The following is a 17,419-nucleotide window of genomic DNA, read 5'->3' as shown; positions in this document are numbered from 1 at the left end:
TATTTTATTCTTTCCGGCACTATAGTAAATACAATTGTTTTCTTAATTTCCTTTCAGATTGTTCATTTCAGGTGTATAAAAACTCTCAGCTAATTTTTGTGCTGATCTGTATCCTGAAACACTGCCAAATTTACCAGCTCTATTAGCTTTCTTGTGAAATTCTTTGGGATTTTCTACATACAGCACCACGTCATTTGTGACCAGAGGTATTTTCACTTCCTTATTTCCAAATGGATCCATTTATTTCTGTTTCTTGTCTAACTGTGCTAGCCAGAACTTCCAGTATAATGCCGATCAGCAGTGCTGAGAACAGGTGACTTAAATCAACTGAGATTTCTGTAACAGGATCTCACAGACTGGGGGCTTAAACATTTATTCCTCATGCAGTTTGAGAGCATGATCATGTTCTGATGAGAACCCTCTCTCTGATTTGCAGCTAGCTCTCTGATTCTTTTTATAATGACATCAATTCCATCATAAGGACTTGCCCCTCATGACCTCACTAAACCTCCCAAAGGTTTCACCTCCAAGTACCATCACACTGGGGGTATTTTGCGGGGGACACATTCTGCCCATAGCAGGAGGCGCCCTTGTCTTATTCCTGTCTTTAGGGGGAAGCTTGCAATTTTGTCATCACTGAGACTGTTGGCAGTGGGCTGTTCCCTACGTGCCCTTTACCATGTTGAGTAAATTCCCTTCTACTCCTAGTTTTCTGTTTTTATCCCAAAAGGGTGTTGTATTTCGTCAGATGTCTTTTGTGTCTCCCTTGAGTATTCTGAAATCCTTTTTACTACTTTAGAATGAGTGGTAACATCCACAATTTCTGATTTTAGTTAATTCTGTCTCCTCTTTTATTTTTTCCTGTCAATCTAGTGAAAGACTTGTAAATTTTGTTGATGTTTGCAAAGAATTTTCGTTTTCACCAGTTCTCACTAATGCTATTTTATTCTCTATTTATTTCTACTCTAATCATTATTATTTCCTTTCTTTGGCTAACTTTGAAATTTTTAAAATTTGCTCCTTTTTTTATAGTTTCTCAATGTGTAAAGTTGGGCTATTCATATAAGATTTGTCTCCTTTTTAAATATAAGCATTTATAGCTATAAATTTTCCTGAGTGCTGCCTTTGCTGCATCCCATAAATTTAATCACCCCTAAAATTCTCATAAAGAGTATCTTGAAGGACTTCCCTGGTGGTCCAGTGGTTAAGATGCTGCACTTTTACTGCTGAGGGCACACCTTCAATCCTTGGTCGGAGGAGCTAAGATCCCACAAGTCACTCCATGGCACCAAAAATCCTGATAAGGCACTGACTTCATGCATGGGCATTATGTAAAATGTTCTGAGTAAGGTATCCCTTTCTCATATAAAATCTAAAAAAAAAAGATATTTAAATGCTATAAAGAAAGAGAATTTTAAAAAACTAGTATTTTATCTATCTCCCAACATCCCATGAAGTATTATTTCAGTTTTTAAAATGAGGAACTTAAGGCTCAGAAAGGTTAAGCAACTGGCCTGACATGGCCTGGCTGTAAGGGGAAGAGCTGGTGGGTGTGTCTGCCGATTCACAAGCCTGTACCCTGCTCCTTGCACTGGCTCATGATTCTTAAATTAATGATTTACATGTTTTTAACTCCTTAAAAATATAAAGTAGAATGCTGTTACATATTAAATTATACACACTGAAGAAGACCAACACGTAAGCCTACGTTGGCTGGTTATATTGGCTTTTTGTTTCAGTTTTTTGCAGATTTTTGAAATAAAGTTTATCTTCCATCTTTGTGGATGTATTTAAATTCCTTCACGGTTTTAAAATACAGGCTAGCACTTTTCTGCTAACAAAATTATGCAAACAAGACACTACTACTACTCCACCCCACATGCCTGAGCACAGAATGCAAAAGCCAGTTAAAAAATAGCAATAATAAAGACATGCTTCAAATGCTAGGACCTCGTCAGAGAAGCAGCACCCAACACTTCATCTATTATAAAAAAAAATGTGAGCAACTGTTAGGTTATATTAATGAGTCACTTAAGAAGTAAAATTCCCTATTAAACTTTCACATTTCTGAATTACATTAATTGAAAATACCCTATCATTGCAAAGCAAGTTTAAAAACTGGTTACCATCTGCATCTACTCATGATTTAGAATTTTCTTGATATTACATTGCCAAAACTGAGTACAGAAACAAATAGACGTGTAAACCAATGCAGAACTGCAACCAACGTCCATACACTTCAATTTTAATAATCTTCAAAACAGCTCATTTTCCCAAATGAATTTATCAGGAAATGTTATAATTTCAATTAATTTCTATTTATTCTGCTTTATTTATTGGGATTCAGCATAAGACAGAATCTGCAGAAAGGTTTCCACTAGCAGGGGGAAAGCCTGAATCATGTAAGTGATCAGATGACAACAAAATGGTGATTTCAAGCTAGAGTGAAGAGAAAACTTCAGTTGAGAGGTTAAGAGAGAGGCAACATATTTCACAACAGGCTCAATGAAATAGTTATCACTCATAAAAAAGCAAGCTCATTGTTTTAGATCAAAAGTATATACGATGATATTTTAAAATATTCCAACAAAAGTAAATGAGATCCAATTTTCATAACCTTTTAAGGAACACTGTGAGGTGCTAGAAAGCAAAGAGAAAACGTTCATGTTATTTTCGCCTTTAAGCAATCTTAAAAAGTGACTAATCACACAGTGATTTACTGAAAAAATCTGCAATAAAACTTTCAATAACAAGCAGAGAATGAAGGCTCTGCACTCAAAGTCTGCCTATAAATATGTCTAAGGTTAAACCAAAACTTCTATTATATAAGTTATCTTAAAAGTTTAATGTTTAATTAGAATGGAACCCAAGATCTACATTAGTATTTTGATATAGAAATACAAATTTGTAAGATTAATTTAAAACATTCTTCATTCTTCATATCTACCCTTTTCTCAATCAACTTAATGAAAACTACACTATTCAATCAGATAATCATTCGTTTATGATCATAATTCTTGGTGCTTACTAGTGTCCTTTGAAGCCATTCTTTAAATAATAGGAATGAAAGCTGAACTTCAGAGACTAACATATTCATTAAACTCAGTGTCTTTCTTGTTTTTCTGCTATGAAAAAGGGAAAGCAAAATGCATTAGCTCTTATTTCTCAGTCAACCACGTTAACCATGTTCCTGGTGAAATACTGCCCCCTCGTGGACTTTCCGGACATTGCAAACAAAGGCCACATGCTTCAAGGTTTTACATCAGCATCTCACCGTTTTACCATTTCCACTTGGGAGCATCTTCTAACATTAGAAGATCCCCTGGAGGAGGATATGGCAACGCACTCCAGTATTCTTGCCTGGAGAATCCCACAGACAGAGGAGCCTGGCAGGCTACAGTCCATAGGTCACAAAGAGTTGGACACAACTGAAGCGGCTTAGCGTAACACACCATTTTTATTATATGTTACTTTTGTTTATTCTTACATTTTGAAGAGTCTTAAAAGTATCGCACTTTGAAATGCCAAAATTACAAACCTCTACTGAAGAAATAATTTCAGGAAAAAATTGCTCTCTACCTGATCTCTAATGGTATATTTAATCTTTTTGACAAATCTGAATCCTTCAATAGTATGTTTTTTATTTTTTTTTTTTTCTTTTAATGTAAATGTGCATAATATTCTTGCTGTACTATAAAATAAACTATAAGTCTGCACAGGTAATATTTTATTTTACATATTAAAAGATATTTTAGAAAAACTGATTTTTAAATACTGTTTTCAAATATTTACTTTCAAATATCAAAGCCTTAGTTAACATATTTTAGTTTTTCATGTTAAAGTTAGAAACACACAACTTTGAAACATCTAAAATTCTTTCTCTGTTCTACATTTGTATAAAATACTGAAAACAGCATTATGAGTTTAAATGAGAAAATATTTTAAAAATCAATTTTATCCTATTGAAAGCAAAAGAAAAGTTATTTAAAAAGCTACCAAGGAAAAATTACAGCCACTTAGTGTACATAAAAATGGTCTAAAGGCTTAAACACACAGATGTACCAGCTGTTTAAGTGCCAAATATCACAACTGAGTTTTCTTAAGCTTTCCATACAAAACCTACTGCAGTTAGCAGACACAATCAAAACTGAATAAAGCATTGATTTGGGGTTTTACATAAGTTGGTAAGAAGTCTGCCTTTTTTAAATGGAATTAAGATAAATTCCATCCTCTTAAAAAATGTCTGCTATAACATTCCCATTGATACACAATAAATGATTCTAAATATTCATTTGAAAATGAATAAATTATATCTGGAAATAAAAATAAAATTAGTTCACTTCTGTCTTTCTAAAATCTCAGACCAGTTGTCTAGCTCTGTAGTCACAGACAGCCTGCTGGCTTCCAGAAATAGGCCTGGGGAAGCTTCAGCAGCTACAGCTGTGTGGTCTTAGGTAACTCCCACTCCCTGCCTCCCAGAGTTATGGGTATTAAATGAAATAATCTAGGTAAATCCATATATTGAGGACTCAAGTAATAGCACTAGCTAGTGCTTTTATTAGCATGTGCCCAGCATGTAATAAACTCTATAAATATTTAATGAATGAACACAATCAAAACGTTCAGCATAACAAAAACAGAGTACAGCTAAGTCAAAGGGCCTTTTTGAACAATACTGACAACAGCCAGTGAACAGAAACAGAAGTGAGAGGAACTTGTCTAAAAGTGTGCTGATACGAAGCAACTCCAAACTGTGGGATTCATGAAACAATCATGAGTGTAAGAAACCCTAGAAATACAGCTGAACTCACCTACAGGGAAACACCTACGAAAACAGTGCTTTGATTTTACTATCACCTGACAAAAGGCAGAATCTACTAGGTGTTAGCTGAAATATGTCATCATTCAATCTTTGTGTTCTGAAAACTCTCTGTGCCTTACCCAGGGATCCACTGTTGTAATAACAAAGGAAAATGTTCACCTACATTTAGAACCAAAGAAGGACTAGTCTGTATGGATAGTATTCAAGATAAAATGTGACTTCTCACTTACCACCTTCCCCCATGCCATGCTTTCCCCAAAGCAAATGTCATCATCATATTTCATTATTCTTTCAGAAATACCCACCACCGCCTACTCTATGTCATGAATGTCTAGAAACAAGGAATTTAGCAAGGTTTAACGAAGTTACACTTCATGGAGTTATCAGTCTAGTAGCTCAGGAAACAGAAAGTAAAGCAACTGCAATGCAAGTATCAAAGATACTGAATGTTACTAGGAGCCTGGTAGCAATGATAAAACAAAGAAGTTGCAAAATATATAAATAAGTAAACTCAAAAAACAGTCAAACATGTCTCATTCTGTTTCATTTTTTTTTTCTCCAAACAAAAGTAGAGATATTTTTCAGGCCTATCAAAATAAACTAAAAAATTCTGACCTTCATCTTTATCTTTAGGAACCTGAGTTTTCCAAGTAATTTCCACATAGACAATGGGTAAAAATAAACAACACACAACAAGAAATGCATGTTTAACCGTCAACACTACATCTATTTACAGGCATCTTTGTTCACGGTTCTTGGAAGGCTCAATCTTCACATGAAACCTTGCAAATATACTGTTATTTATTTATCCTATTAAAATGTGATTTCTGTTTTAGATTGTTATCTTTTTTTTCAACACAAACCTGCTTAGTTTCCTTTTCTATATGGAGAATTATTTCATGAGCTTGCAAAGAATTTGATGAGGGTTTTCTTTTTTAAAGATAAAAAGGAAAGTAGAAAAGAAATAGTGAAGTTGCTCAGTCATGTCCAGCTCTTTGCGACCCCATAGGCTGTAGCCTAACAGGCTCCTCCGTCCATGGAATTTTCCAGGCAAGAGTACTGGAGTGGATTGCCATTTCCTTCTCCAGGGGATCTTCCTAACCCGGGGATCTTCCTTACCCAGGGATCGAACCCTGGTCTCCCACATTGCAGGCAGATGCTTTACTGTCTGAGCCAATAAAGATATTGATAAAGTATTGAACTCCTGAAAAAAGTGTTTACATTATACATACATTAAGGGCAAGAATGTTCTGGGAATAAAAATGGAAATAACAATTACACACAAGAAAGTAAATTATTAACTGTGGAATGGTGACAACACCAACACATATCAAAAATACAGAATTTCATTAGGCTTCTCAACTACTTACAAGAAACAATAAAAGGACATGCATGAAACAGTATTGGGAATAAATATTTACAGTATCTCAAACCTAAATTAAGGAAAAAATCATCAGTACAAGAATGAACTTCATACCACCAAGAAGATAAGACAATTTCCTTACAAATCTAAACTATCTAGCGTCCACTTTTTTATGTTATTCAGATTCATAACTTCCATCCATATGAAAAGGAAACAAGCCTGTGCATAATCTGGGCCACGTGATGGGTTGGGGAGGGGTATCAGTAATGACCCAGAACTTGAAGGAAAGAGGAAGGTAGTTAGTGAGAGCGAAGAGAGGCGAGAAGTAACTAAAAGTGATAAAACTAAGCTTATGAAAAGTTTGGCTAAGTATCATCCAACATGATGTTTTATTATGAAAAATGTCCTTGAACAGTTTAAACATACTGAACTTTGGATGAATTTTATAAATTAGATGTCTATAGTGTCTACTCAGCAAATAGTTATTTTAGGGAAATGGAAATGGCCACCATTCTGAAGCTCTCTCAAAACTTACTCAATTGCTCGAAAAAAATCAAGTACAAGAAGTCACCAAAACAAAGTACAACATTATCCTTACCACAACCCTAATTCTGACCACATCATTCTAAGTAAAAGACTGGCTGAGTAGTGTCAAAACAGACATTTGAAGCAGTACCTTCATGGAAGCCATTTAAATTGATCTTTCAAAAGCCTCTATCATTGCTTAAAATGCTTAATACTAAAAAATGCCAGAAATAAAGTTTTATACTAAAATATCTCAGTGGGGTCTAAAACTCTACAATAAAAGTAGACAAAATCTTTATCTACAGTTTTTATTTTACTCCTTTTCTTCTTACTAAATGTATGTTAACAAAAAAAATCCCTCAAATGATCTAGACAAAAGCTTTTAGCTCAACACATAATTGCAAGAAAATTACAATAATTGTACCAATTAAAATAATCTTGAATGAACAGTATGTCATCTTAATGTTCCAATGGTTTATAGAGGGATCTACTTAATTAGCTGAAATTGCTTTCCAGTGTTAGTATCAAATGTCATTTGTTAAAAGTTGAACAATTTAGAAAATAATTTAACAAAGCAATTTTACCAAACACCAAGAACCAACATTTTCTTTTTCAGCTGAATAAAGCAAGCAGATGTGTCATCAAATTGCTATAAAAATAAATGAGGCTTTTTATGGATTAAAAAAATTTTACTACTAGTGTTAAAAATACTATTTTCTGTTTTTACCAAATCAGATTTCTTTAATAAAATAAATGAATATCAATTATATACTGCTGCTTTCTGTCTGCCATAAATAAAACGTTTTATTATTCAAATGACAAGCAATAGCACCAAAGAACTCAACTATGGTTAACTAGAACAGTCATCTGAGTTATTCTAACATATTCCAGTATGATTTTTTGATATACTGATCAAACTGTCTTCCTATAGTTTTTCATTTGAGATCATCTTAAATTAAGTCAATTCCTTAATGAACTCTCAAAGATTCTTACTAAATTGTCTTTTTCTTTCCCTTAGAATAGCTACAAAACATTATTTGTATATCTGCAGGCATATAGGACACAGTCATTTCTTTTTTTTAAAAAAAAGACACACATCTCAAAGTCACCCTGCATTCTACCCATTCACGGATGGCAGGCCCACCAAGAGCTGAAGTCTAAAATAACAGATTAACTTAATTCCAAAGCAAAGTTCTCATTACCTCATTATACCTCCAATATACAAAAGTCTATATTTATAGCATAGAATATTCTCACTACAAAAATTCACTCCACGCTATTTTTATGATTAAAAATACACTTTCCCCCAAAACTTTTCTTTGACAAATGTTCTATTTAATAAACAGGGTGAAATTTTACCATTATTTTTAAACTACAGGTGATAATATATTTTCTTTTGTCTGTATGATATATTTTAACTAATTAAAATGTAAATTTCTGAGAACTTTCTCGAACATTAGGAAGGCGAGTAAGCTGAGGCCCAAGTGCTAGAAATTAGTGCGAAAGTTTTAAAAGGGCAAGTAACTAATTAGACCTTTTAAAAGGTCTATTAGCAAAGAAAGTTACTTTTAGCCTGAAAAGCTTTCTATATCCAGAAAGCAGTGTCAGCCCATTATTGATAAAACTTAACTGGCTAATTGTTTGAGCCATCACATTTTTACTTTATTCCAGTTGTTTCAAATGTGTACATTTTACTTTCAATCAGAATATATATTCCTCATATACTTGAGTGATGAGGGACAGAAGATATGTTGCATGTAATTTACCCTCTAATGGTTTAGAAAAAAACGTGTGTGGGGGGGGCGGTGGGCAGGCGTGTGGTAATGGTATCTTTGGGAATGCTGAAGTATTTAGGTGTGAAATACACTTTCAGATGGTTTGGCAAAAGAAAAGGGTATGTATGTGTGTAGAAACGTGTCTGTAAGTTCCTCAAGGGCATTAGATGCTTTGCACGTTTGTCCCTCTACCCTACCTCCTCAGGCAGCCCCTGGAACACATAAAAGCACAAAGGACACAATCTGAGCCCTAACCTACAGTAAAGACCCACACTAAACACACATCACATGAAAAAAATTAACTAGAATGGGTACACTAATGAAAACTGCACCTTTCGTACCTGCTTGTTCCATACCTTTAGAGGTACTGGCTGATTTTGACATTAGAATCAACCAGTGAATAAAGTGTGGTTTGTGATTCATTCTACCACCACAGAACAAAATAGTAGGTTTTTTTTTTTTAGAGCTTTCAAAAGACACATGTATAGATACATAATGATTTTCAATTTGGCATGTGTGAAAAGGTTACTAAAATCACAGGAGTGCACTAAGGAGTACAGCTCTTAGATTCATTTAATTCAAATTATGTCCCTAAGTAAAAATGTTAACAAAGCAACATTTACTGGACAGTCACTGGGGAGAACAAAAGGCATGGGAAAAGAAAACTTTTTAATAAGAACCAGGTAGTTCATCTACACACACATACATACTTTCCTTTTGCCAAACCATCTGAAAGTGTATTTCACACCTAAATATTTCATCATGAATGTCCGTCCCCCAAACACCCTTAGCACACCGAAGGATATTAACATTAACTCAAAAACTCAAATTCCCCAACTGCCCACAAAATGCCCTTCAGTGCTCTACTCTTATGACAGATTCCAATCACAGCGCACACGCTGCATTTGGGCTGTGGGATCTCTTCAGTCTCCCTCAGTGGCCAATATGGAACCTAAGCCAGTTGCACATCTGGCGTGTTCCACATCTCAGATTCATCTGGCCGTTTCCTCATAATTAGGATCACAGTAAAACACGGCTGGCAACAGGAGCACACAGGTGATGTGGTACCTTCTACTGCATTTTACCTAGAGTCACATGAGCCTGATGCTGAGAAAGATTGAAGACAAGATGAGAAGAGGGTGCCAGAGGATGGGATGGTTAGATAGCATCACTGACTCAATGAACATGAATCTTCGCAAACTCCAGGAGATGGTGAAGGACAGGGAAGCCTGGAGTGCTGCAGTCCATGGGGTTGTGAAGAGTCAAACACAACTCAGCGACTAAACAACAACACAATGCTATGCCTCCCATTACTGATGTCAGACTTGATTATTTGATTAAAACTGGTGACAAGTCTCTCCCAGCAAGGGCATTTCTTCTGTGGTTGCACATAACCTGGGGAGTGACACTTTGAGATGATGTGTGCCTCGTGTTCCCCAACAACTTCCCCCCAGTAGTTTTTGCAACCACTGATGATCTTGCTTGAATCAATGATTATACTGGGGATTAAAAAAATAATAATTTTTTTATTTTACTCATTCCTTCTACATTTATTAGCTGGCATTCTAAAACAAAGAATTATTCCTTGTTTGCTCTCTTCTAAGCATTACTATGGACTCATGGATTTTTTTTTTTGATATGTTATAACCCATTAGTATCATTTTTCTTGGTGAAAATGGGCCCAAGTTTGAAAGGTGCTCCTTCAGACTACATCCTGTAGCCAAACCCTGCTGTCCTCGAACACATCCTTCTTTGGTATCTGGTACAACAATGCAGACTCCCCTTGAGCTTTCCCTGCCTCTGACCTGGAATTAGCCATTTCTCCAAGGAGTCCAGCTCCAGGTAGGCTCACAGTTTGGGGATATTTTTGCTCCCTTTCTCTGGGTAAAGCAAGGGAAAATCTCATTTTAAATTATGAGTTAATAATTTAACATTTCCAAATCCAATCTGCAGGAGACACAGGCAACCTGGGTTCAATCCCTAGGTCAGGATGATCCCCTGGAGGAAGGAAATGGCAACCCATTCCAATATTCTTGCCTGGGAAAGCTCATGGACAGTGATGCTGGAGAAGAATCTTCAAGTCCCCTTTAACTGCAAGGAGATCCAACCAGTCAATCCTAAAGGAAATCAACCCTGAATATTCACTGGAAAGACTGATGTTGAAGCTGAAGCTCCAATACTCTGGCCACCTTATGTGAAGATCCGACTCACTGGAAAAGACCTTGATGCTGGGAAAGATTGAAGGCAAAAAGAGAAGGGGGCGAAAGAGGGTGAGATGGTTGGACAACATCACCAACTCAATGGACATGAATCTGAGCAAACTCTAGGAGATAGTGAAGGACAGGGAACCCTGGTGCACTGCAGTCCATGAGGTCACAGAGTCAGACATGACTTAGCGACCTAATAACAAAATCCAATCTAATACCACAGTACTCTTCCTAATTTTTTCCATTCAATATTGGTATTTCCTTCTCCCACAGAGAAAACACTGGCTTCCAAGAATAGCAATTTATTTATTCATTTATTCTATCTTACAATACACGCAAAAGGACCTCAGGAGTATAATAATACAATTAGCAACATAAACCTACTAAGTTCAAGATTTCATTGTAGCTAATTTTGTCCTCAGTATATTCTACTAAGAATAAAGAGTCAAGAGAAAACTGAGTTCCAAGGTGTTTGAATTAATATTTTTCTGTGTGGTTATACTATCAATTTCATATATCATTAGCATCAATTCTTCCTGTTTGTATTCAATATTAGGGTTTGCGTTTTTCTATCCTTTTTGAATTAGATTTTTTAATATATGAAAGGCAAACCATATAAAAATACACATTCAGAGTACCTCTCATTCCCCATCTAAGCATCCTCTTCAAGTAAACATTTTTATTACTTTGTTTTTTCCTTCCTGTGGGTTGTTTTATATTTTCACAAAAATTAATACATATTTACATATTTATACATAGATGTCCTTACTCCCCCTTCTTTCTTATACAAATAGAGCATGTTATATACTCTCGCATTTTGCAGTTTTCACTTACTAATGTATCCTTAAAATTTCTCCATATCAAATCATAGTTTTTTTCTCATTTTCTACAGTTACAAAACACTCTACTATGGTAGATGTGCCATAATTTATTCAACTAATGTTTCTAAAAACATGCAGTTATGGTGCTACAGATAAGGTCACAATAAATAACACAATAAATAAATAAGGTCACAATAATGTATAAGTGTTTTATCACTGTGGAGGTGTGTGTTCAGAGTAAATTTCCACAGTGGGATTGCTGGGTGAAAAAGTAAATACATATTTACTTGTTCACCATTATATCTCCAGTATTGGTGGCAGGGCCCAGCAGATACTTAACAAACTTTTTTTGATTGAACTGAATCATGAATTTTTCTGAGAGCTTTAAAAACCTTTTGATAGTTTTACATCTCTCCTGCTTCTATTTCCTGAGGACACAGACTCTCTCACCAAGTCTCACCCTCTTCACAGAGCATGCATGGGGCCAAGGGCTGAACTCTAAGCATACAGCCCGTAAAATGTGAAACACTGTCAATGTTTTTGTACTCCTGAGACACAGGACACTTCTAGGCATCACGTTCAATTATATGAAGGTGAAGAGACTGACTTCAGTCCTATTCTGCACCAAAACCTAAAACTGTGCTCATCCAGCAAATATTAATTATGCAGCACCTGTTACGATGCAAATGTTTATTCATGAAACAAAACAACAGTCTACTACACAACCAAGGAAAACACCAATCATGTATCTCATAATAAAAAGAGGATTTCTAAGCTATCAAAAAGCAGATGCATCCAGTAACACTGCTCTGCAGGCCCCTGGCAGCTGTGGATCATTGCCATCTACTGGAACACCTACTTCACACAGCCCACACAGTTTACAATGATTAATGTAGCATAAATGGAACATATAACCTCAAGAGCTCAAGTGTGTAGACAAATACTACAACCATCCTCTATATTCTAAAATCAGTTATTTACCTAAAAATATTAGATAAAACATGTACATGAAAAATGGGGATTGGAAAATAATGAAAACCATATGCTGATCAATCTTAAAAGTTTAATATAGAAACTCTACACTGAATGGTTGGTCAGGTTTACCATTTTATTTACATGTTCAAAATAATGCTTCAATTATACTAAGTTTTACACAATTGCATAGCCCCCTTGAATCGCATTTTTTCCTAAGAGATACTTTTATTTAGAGTTATAATTGAAAGCTATAAAGGTATTAAGTATTTTGGTAAACAAAGAGGATTATAATTTTGTTTGTGAATTTGACAAGAAAGTGGTACTCTTAAAAGCTGACATACTTGACACTACACTGAGCTTTGACTGTGTTTTCCCAGAAAAAACGTAATCAATTTCTTTATCAGAAGTAGATTTTAAAAGTACTTCAAATGACTATAAAAGAACAATAAATTCCTTTACTGTTTAGTGCAAAGTACGTTTACCATCCCGTATTCACAGTTTCCCAGGTCCTCCAGATACAAAGCTATGAAAACACCTGCACTAATGATTTGGAAAATGTGACCTCCTCAATACTCTATCAAGACACTTAGAATAAAAAATAAAATGGACATTAAACAATGTTTTAACGTTTGCCTTTCGTATATTTAAATACATAAATTTAATAGGGCTATTAATTAAACATCTTTTATCATTAGGTTACACTGAGAAAGAAAGAATCTATCCAAATAAAGCTGTAAATTTTACACAATGGGATATATACCTGTGCTAATACAACTCTGAAATTATAATGGAAGAATTACTAATGAGAATGATTAAACTCGGAACTCTACATTTTATACGTATTATTTAGCATTCATTTTGCTATGTATGCATTTTTTCTTAAGAGTCAACTCAATTTAAAACAAATTTAAATATAAAAAGGTCAGATAAAGTACCTTTCATAGATGGTTTTTAATGTCATTTGATCTGGGATACCCTCAGTCTCTTCCAAATACAATATGAGCCATGAAGTTCTGTACGGCCACTGCTCAGTTAGGTTGATCCAGCTAGCAAGCCTATCCCAGTTGAAACTTATCTGATTGGCTCTCAGTAATCGTCCTTTAAAGAATACAAAAACATTTTAGAATTAATAGGTATGTAACATAATGTTAAGCCAACCATTCTGTATATTCACAAATAACCAACTTCCACTGTTTTTTAATTTGCCACTTAACTTACACTACAAATTCACACCTAATATTTATATGGCTGCTGGGAGAGGACCAGGGGGATGAGTATAGAGTTTCAGTTTAATGGGGTGAAATGCATTATGGAGATGGATGGTGGTGAAGGTTACACAAATAGTCAAAGTATTTAATACCACCCAAATGGACCCTGGTTAAGATGGTAAATTTTATGTGTATATCATTTAACACATTAAAAAAAAGAAAAAAAAATGTAATTTGAAAATTAAAGCAGAATAGCAGCATGTAAAAATCTGAACTTCAACATTTTCAGTTATAAATTAATTATAGTTATACAAATTAGCATAAAATTATTTTTATACAAAGAGAAAAATTAAACCTGAGGTGAACATTTTAAATCATCAAATTTTAAAATAACAGTACACAACTGACAGCCGATCTTCACTATCAAAACCAATACTGGTTTTATTAGACACACAGTGCAAAATAAAACTGGTGTTCGGTGGTGTAAACCTATGAACACAGTCCATCCTTTTGTTTCTGGAAGGGAATTGCTCTGTTGATGTTGCACCTTACTGTCTACCACACAACAAGGAAACCCACCTGTCACAGAAACAATGTTGAGCAGTCTCCTCATGGTCTGCGGGCTTATATCACTGAACCAGTCCTCCGTAACCAGCAGTTTTGTGAGGTCGAAGGACATCTGCCGGGTTATCGTACGCTGCATCTGCCTTCTTCGGTAAGTGTCCTGAAACGGGGTACCGTCAGTGAGCGTGAACCCTCACTTCAACCCTGAGAGCTTGAGGCTCTTTTGAGAAGTTAATACATGTCTATGTCAACAAAAACAATCCAAAATTTCAGTCAAAGAGGAAGATGAAATAGTAACAAAAAGTATTATTACTCCCTGAAGTAGCATATGTACCGAACTCTAAAGTATTTCCAGCAAATGCATCAGAGACTATGGTTTAGCTTTGGGTGTACCTGATTTATAGTTGTACAATCAGCGAAAGCCCAATGCCTTGAAAATTATAAATAAGCTGAACCGTATAAAGAAAATTCAATGCAAACCCTTATGGGAGCTCAGTATCTATAGGAACTCTGATAAAGCAAATAACCCCTTGCCCAGATTTAAGGATTCAGCATTTTGATTTTTAGGTTATTTTCAAACGTGACAGTTACCGAAAGGGCACAGCTGCTGTATCCTCACGTCTAGTAAGAATGAAAGGCTCTCTACAGGGCAGGGTGGGTGGGGGTCCCATCCAATCAGGAGAAGCAGGCACAATGAGGGTGGTTCTCATCTAAGGTCATAAGACAGGGGAACCCAAGGGTCCAGGCTCCCAGGACAGAAATTCTAAATGGCAACTCATACCCCACTCTTCATTTAGAGCTGTCAATTATCCTTGATACATTATTTCTGCATCCATAGTTGTACATGGTAAAGGCATAAAATCAAAATACCTGAAGACAGTTTTTAAAATGTAAAATGTCCCAATTAAAGATCTGCAAACTGGGGGGGCGGGGGGGGGGGCAGGGTGGGTAGTGAAAAATATCACCAATGCTGGCCCAAGCTCGCCATCCATAAGCAGCATTGTTACCATCACTTACCTGCAAAGGTATATCTCCTTTCTTATAATAGCCCCAGTTCTTTACAAAAGGCTCCTAGGATAGGGCAGGGCAGGGAAACTACAGTGTCTCCCGGGAGACAACCAACAGACTGGGAAAGGCACACAAGGTCACTATGTGGGGCTAGAAAAAAGAGCACACACCTCACAAACATTAGGGCAGGAGGCCAGCCAACAGGATAACACAGCAAAGACTGGTTCTCACACCACAAGCCTCTCCCCCTTACAGCTGTGCTGACAATGGCCCCTGGGACAAGCACAACCTGACCTGGGATGAACCCAACGGTTCTCTGTCCCCAGTGATGTCATCTAGGCAGCTTTCAAATCTCACTCTCAGAGGTTCTGATTCAAGTGGTCTGGAGTGGGACCTGGGCTGAGAGCAGGCTGGGAGAGACCGGGCACTCCTATATAATTTACAGTTATTATGGCTCTAGGTTCAGACATTCCCTGAAAAACCACCAATGATAAAATATACTTTATGAGCTCAATGCAGTATTTATAAAATAAATAAGCGGCCTTACCTTGGTTTTACTTAAACAACAGCAATACAAACAAATGGCTCAAAACATACACTATCTTACCCGTCTATTGAGGGCTGTCTTGCTACCAAGTTTTGTCATCTCTCCAAGGCTGTTTTGTGAAACTCTTCTGTCAGCATCTTCCTGCATCCCTAAAAGAGTTTATCAAGAAAGCACCATTTGTCCTGAAACTCTGCTGTAAATGATAGAGTTGTGAAATTTGAACAGTACTTTTCAAGGTAAGAGGAGATGCAAAATGAAAAACTGTGAAACCACTTCAAATCCAAAGTACCCGAGGAACTTGATCTTTACCTGCATTATCTGAGCATGGAACATCCCCATTAGTTGTTGAGGTCACAAGAAATTTTCTTGCACTGCTTAGTCCCCGACTGTTGAGGAAAACGGGCAGATGAACTATATTGCGCATATAGTCATGTCCATTGATGTTTGAGTCACGAAGCACACTATTGAGGTTCTGATTAATTGCCTTTATGATAATATGCGGATCACTTGCAAAAATGGCAATGAATGGGCCTTTTGAAAACAGAACTCGGACCTGTGGTAGAAGAAATGTATAATCACAATAAAAAACTTAAAATTATCCAAAGTAATAAAACCTCTCTTCAAAATCTGTGTTAGCCTTTGTGACTACATTTTAAAAACAGCATTTCCTTTTCATTCAAATGTTATTCTATGTGAAAACAAATTTTATTGAAGTTTCAATCTGGTTTTTCACCACCTGACAATTTTTCAACATTTGACAGTAATAGAATCTCCGAAGGAAACAACTGGTCCTGTCCTACTTTGAGACACTCAGATCTACGTAAGAAGTAAGATCCACAAACATGAGAAATACTCATGAAATACTCATGAGAGACACGATGCACTGTACACGCTGGTCTAGTAAGAGCAATACACATGAGAAACACTCATGAAGTCCTCATGAGCTGACACGGTGAACTGCACACACTCTCTGACCACAGGCACACACCGCTGCTTATACCAGACCTTACAGAAAGCCATGAACCTTTCTTACTTTTTAACAAAAACTCCACAAATTCTGTGGTTTCCCCATCCCTATCTACATTCTAACCATACCATCTGTAGAGAAACGCTGGACTCACACCCTGGACTTTAGAGACCCCCCTACTCACATTTCCCCTCACACTGCCATTAACCTAAGATTGGTTAAATCTGCTTGGGATGAAACTTCTGCTGTTTCTGCATAAAACACACAGTTGTTTTTATAAAAGAAAAAATAGTATTCAAATTCCACTTGAGATATTCATGAAGCTGTTCCTCTCAGCTGCCACATATGCGACAGTTACAAGTTTCAAGATGGTTAAGACGTACAGTGTCCAGCATCTGGAGTACTTTGTCCTGCTCACAGGCATCTAGCCCATCGATGATAACCACCAGCCTTGTCTGATTCTGAGTGAAGCTGTCAATGGTTTTTGCCATCCTGGCCATCAATTCCACTTCACACTTAAGTACCTGTGCAAAAGAAAGGACACACTGTGCTGAAGATACGAGAAACTTAAATACCTCTCTTAAAGAGCCTGAAAGTCGCCTACTGGGAGAAAAGAAACCCAAAGTGCTTGCTGCCA

General features: G+C 36.2%; 1 protein-coding gene across 15 annotated transcripts in view; it reads right to left on the bottom strand.

Moving 5' to 3' along the window:
* The window catches only part of KIDINS220 (kinase D interacting substrate 220), a 94,348-nt gene that overhangs the window by 35,407 nt on the left and 41,522 nt on the right, over positions 1-17,419 (bottom strand). For all 15 annotated transcript variants that reach the window (XM_040224977.1, XM_040224978.1, XM_040224964.1 and 12 more), the window contains exons 18-22: positions 17,166-17,306; positions 16,125-16,368; positions 15,876-15,964; positions 14,276-14,420; positions 13,424-13,586 (exon numbers count right to left, since the gene is read on the bottom strand). In XM_040224977.1, the coding sequence (XP_040080911.1) occupies positions 13,424-13,586; positions 14,276-14,420; positions 15,876-15,964; positions 16,125-16,368; positions 17,166-17,306 (782 nt within the window). The remainder of the gene's footprint in view (positions 1-13,423; positions 13,587-14,275; positions 14,421-15,875; positions 15,965-16,124; positions 16,369-17,165; positions 17,307-17,419) is intronic.

The sequence above is a fragment of the Oryx dammah genome, unplaced genomic scaffold (genome assembly GCF_014754425.2).
Source record: "Oryx dammah isolate SB20612 unplaced genomic scaffold, SCBI_Odam_1.1 HiC_scaffold_25, whole genome shotgun sequence".
Lineage (NCBI taxonomy): Eukaryota > Metazoa > Chordata > Mammalia > Artiodactyla > Bovidae > Oryx > Oryx dammah.
Note: the sequence above shows the minus strand (reverse complement) of the source record. Positions and strands in the feature narration are given on the sequence as shown.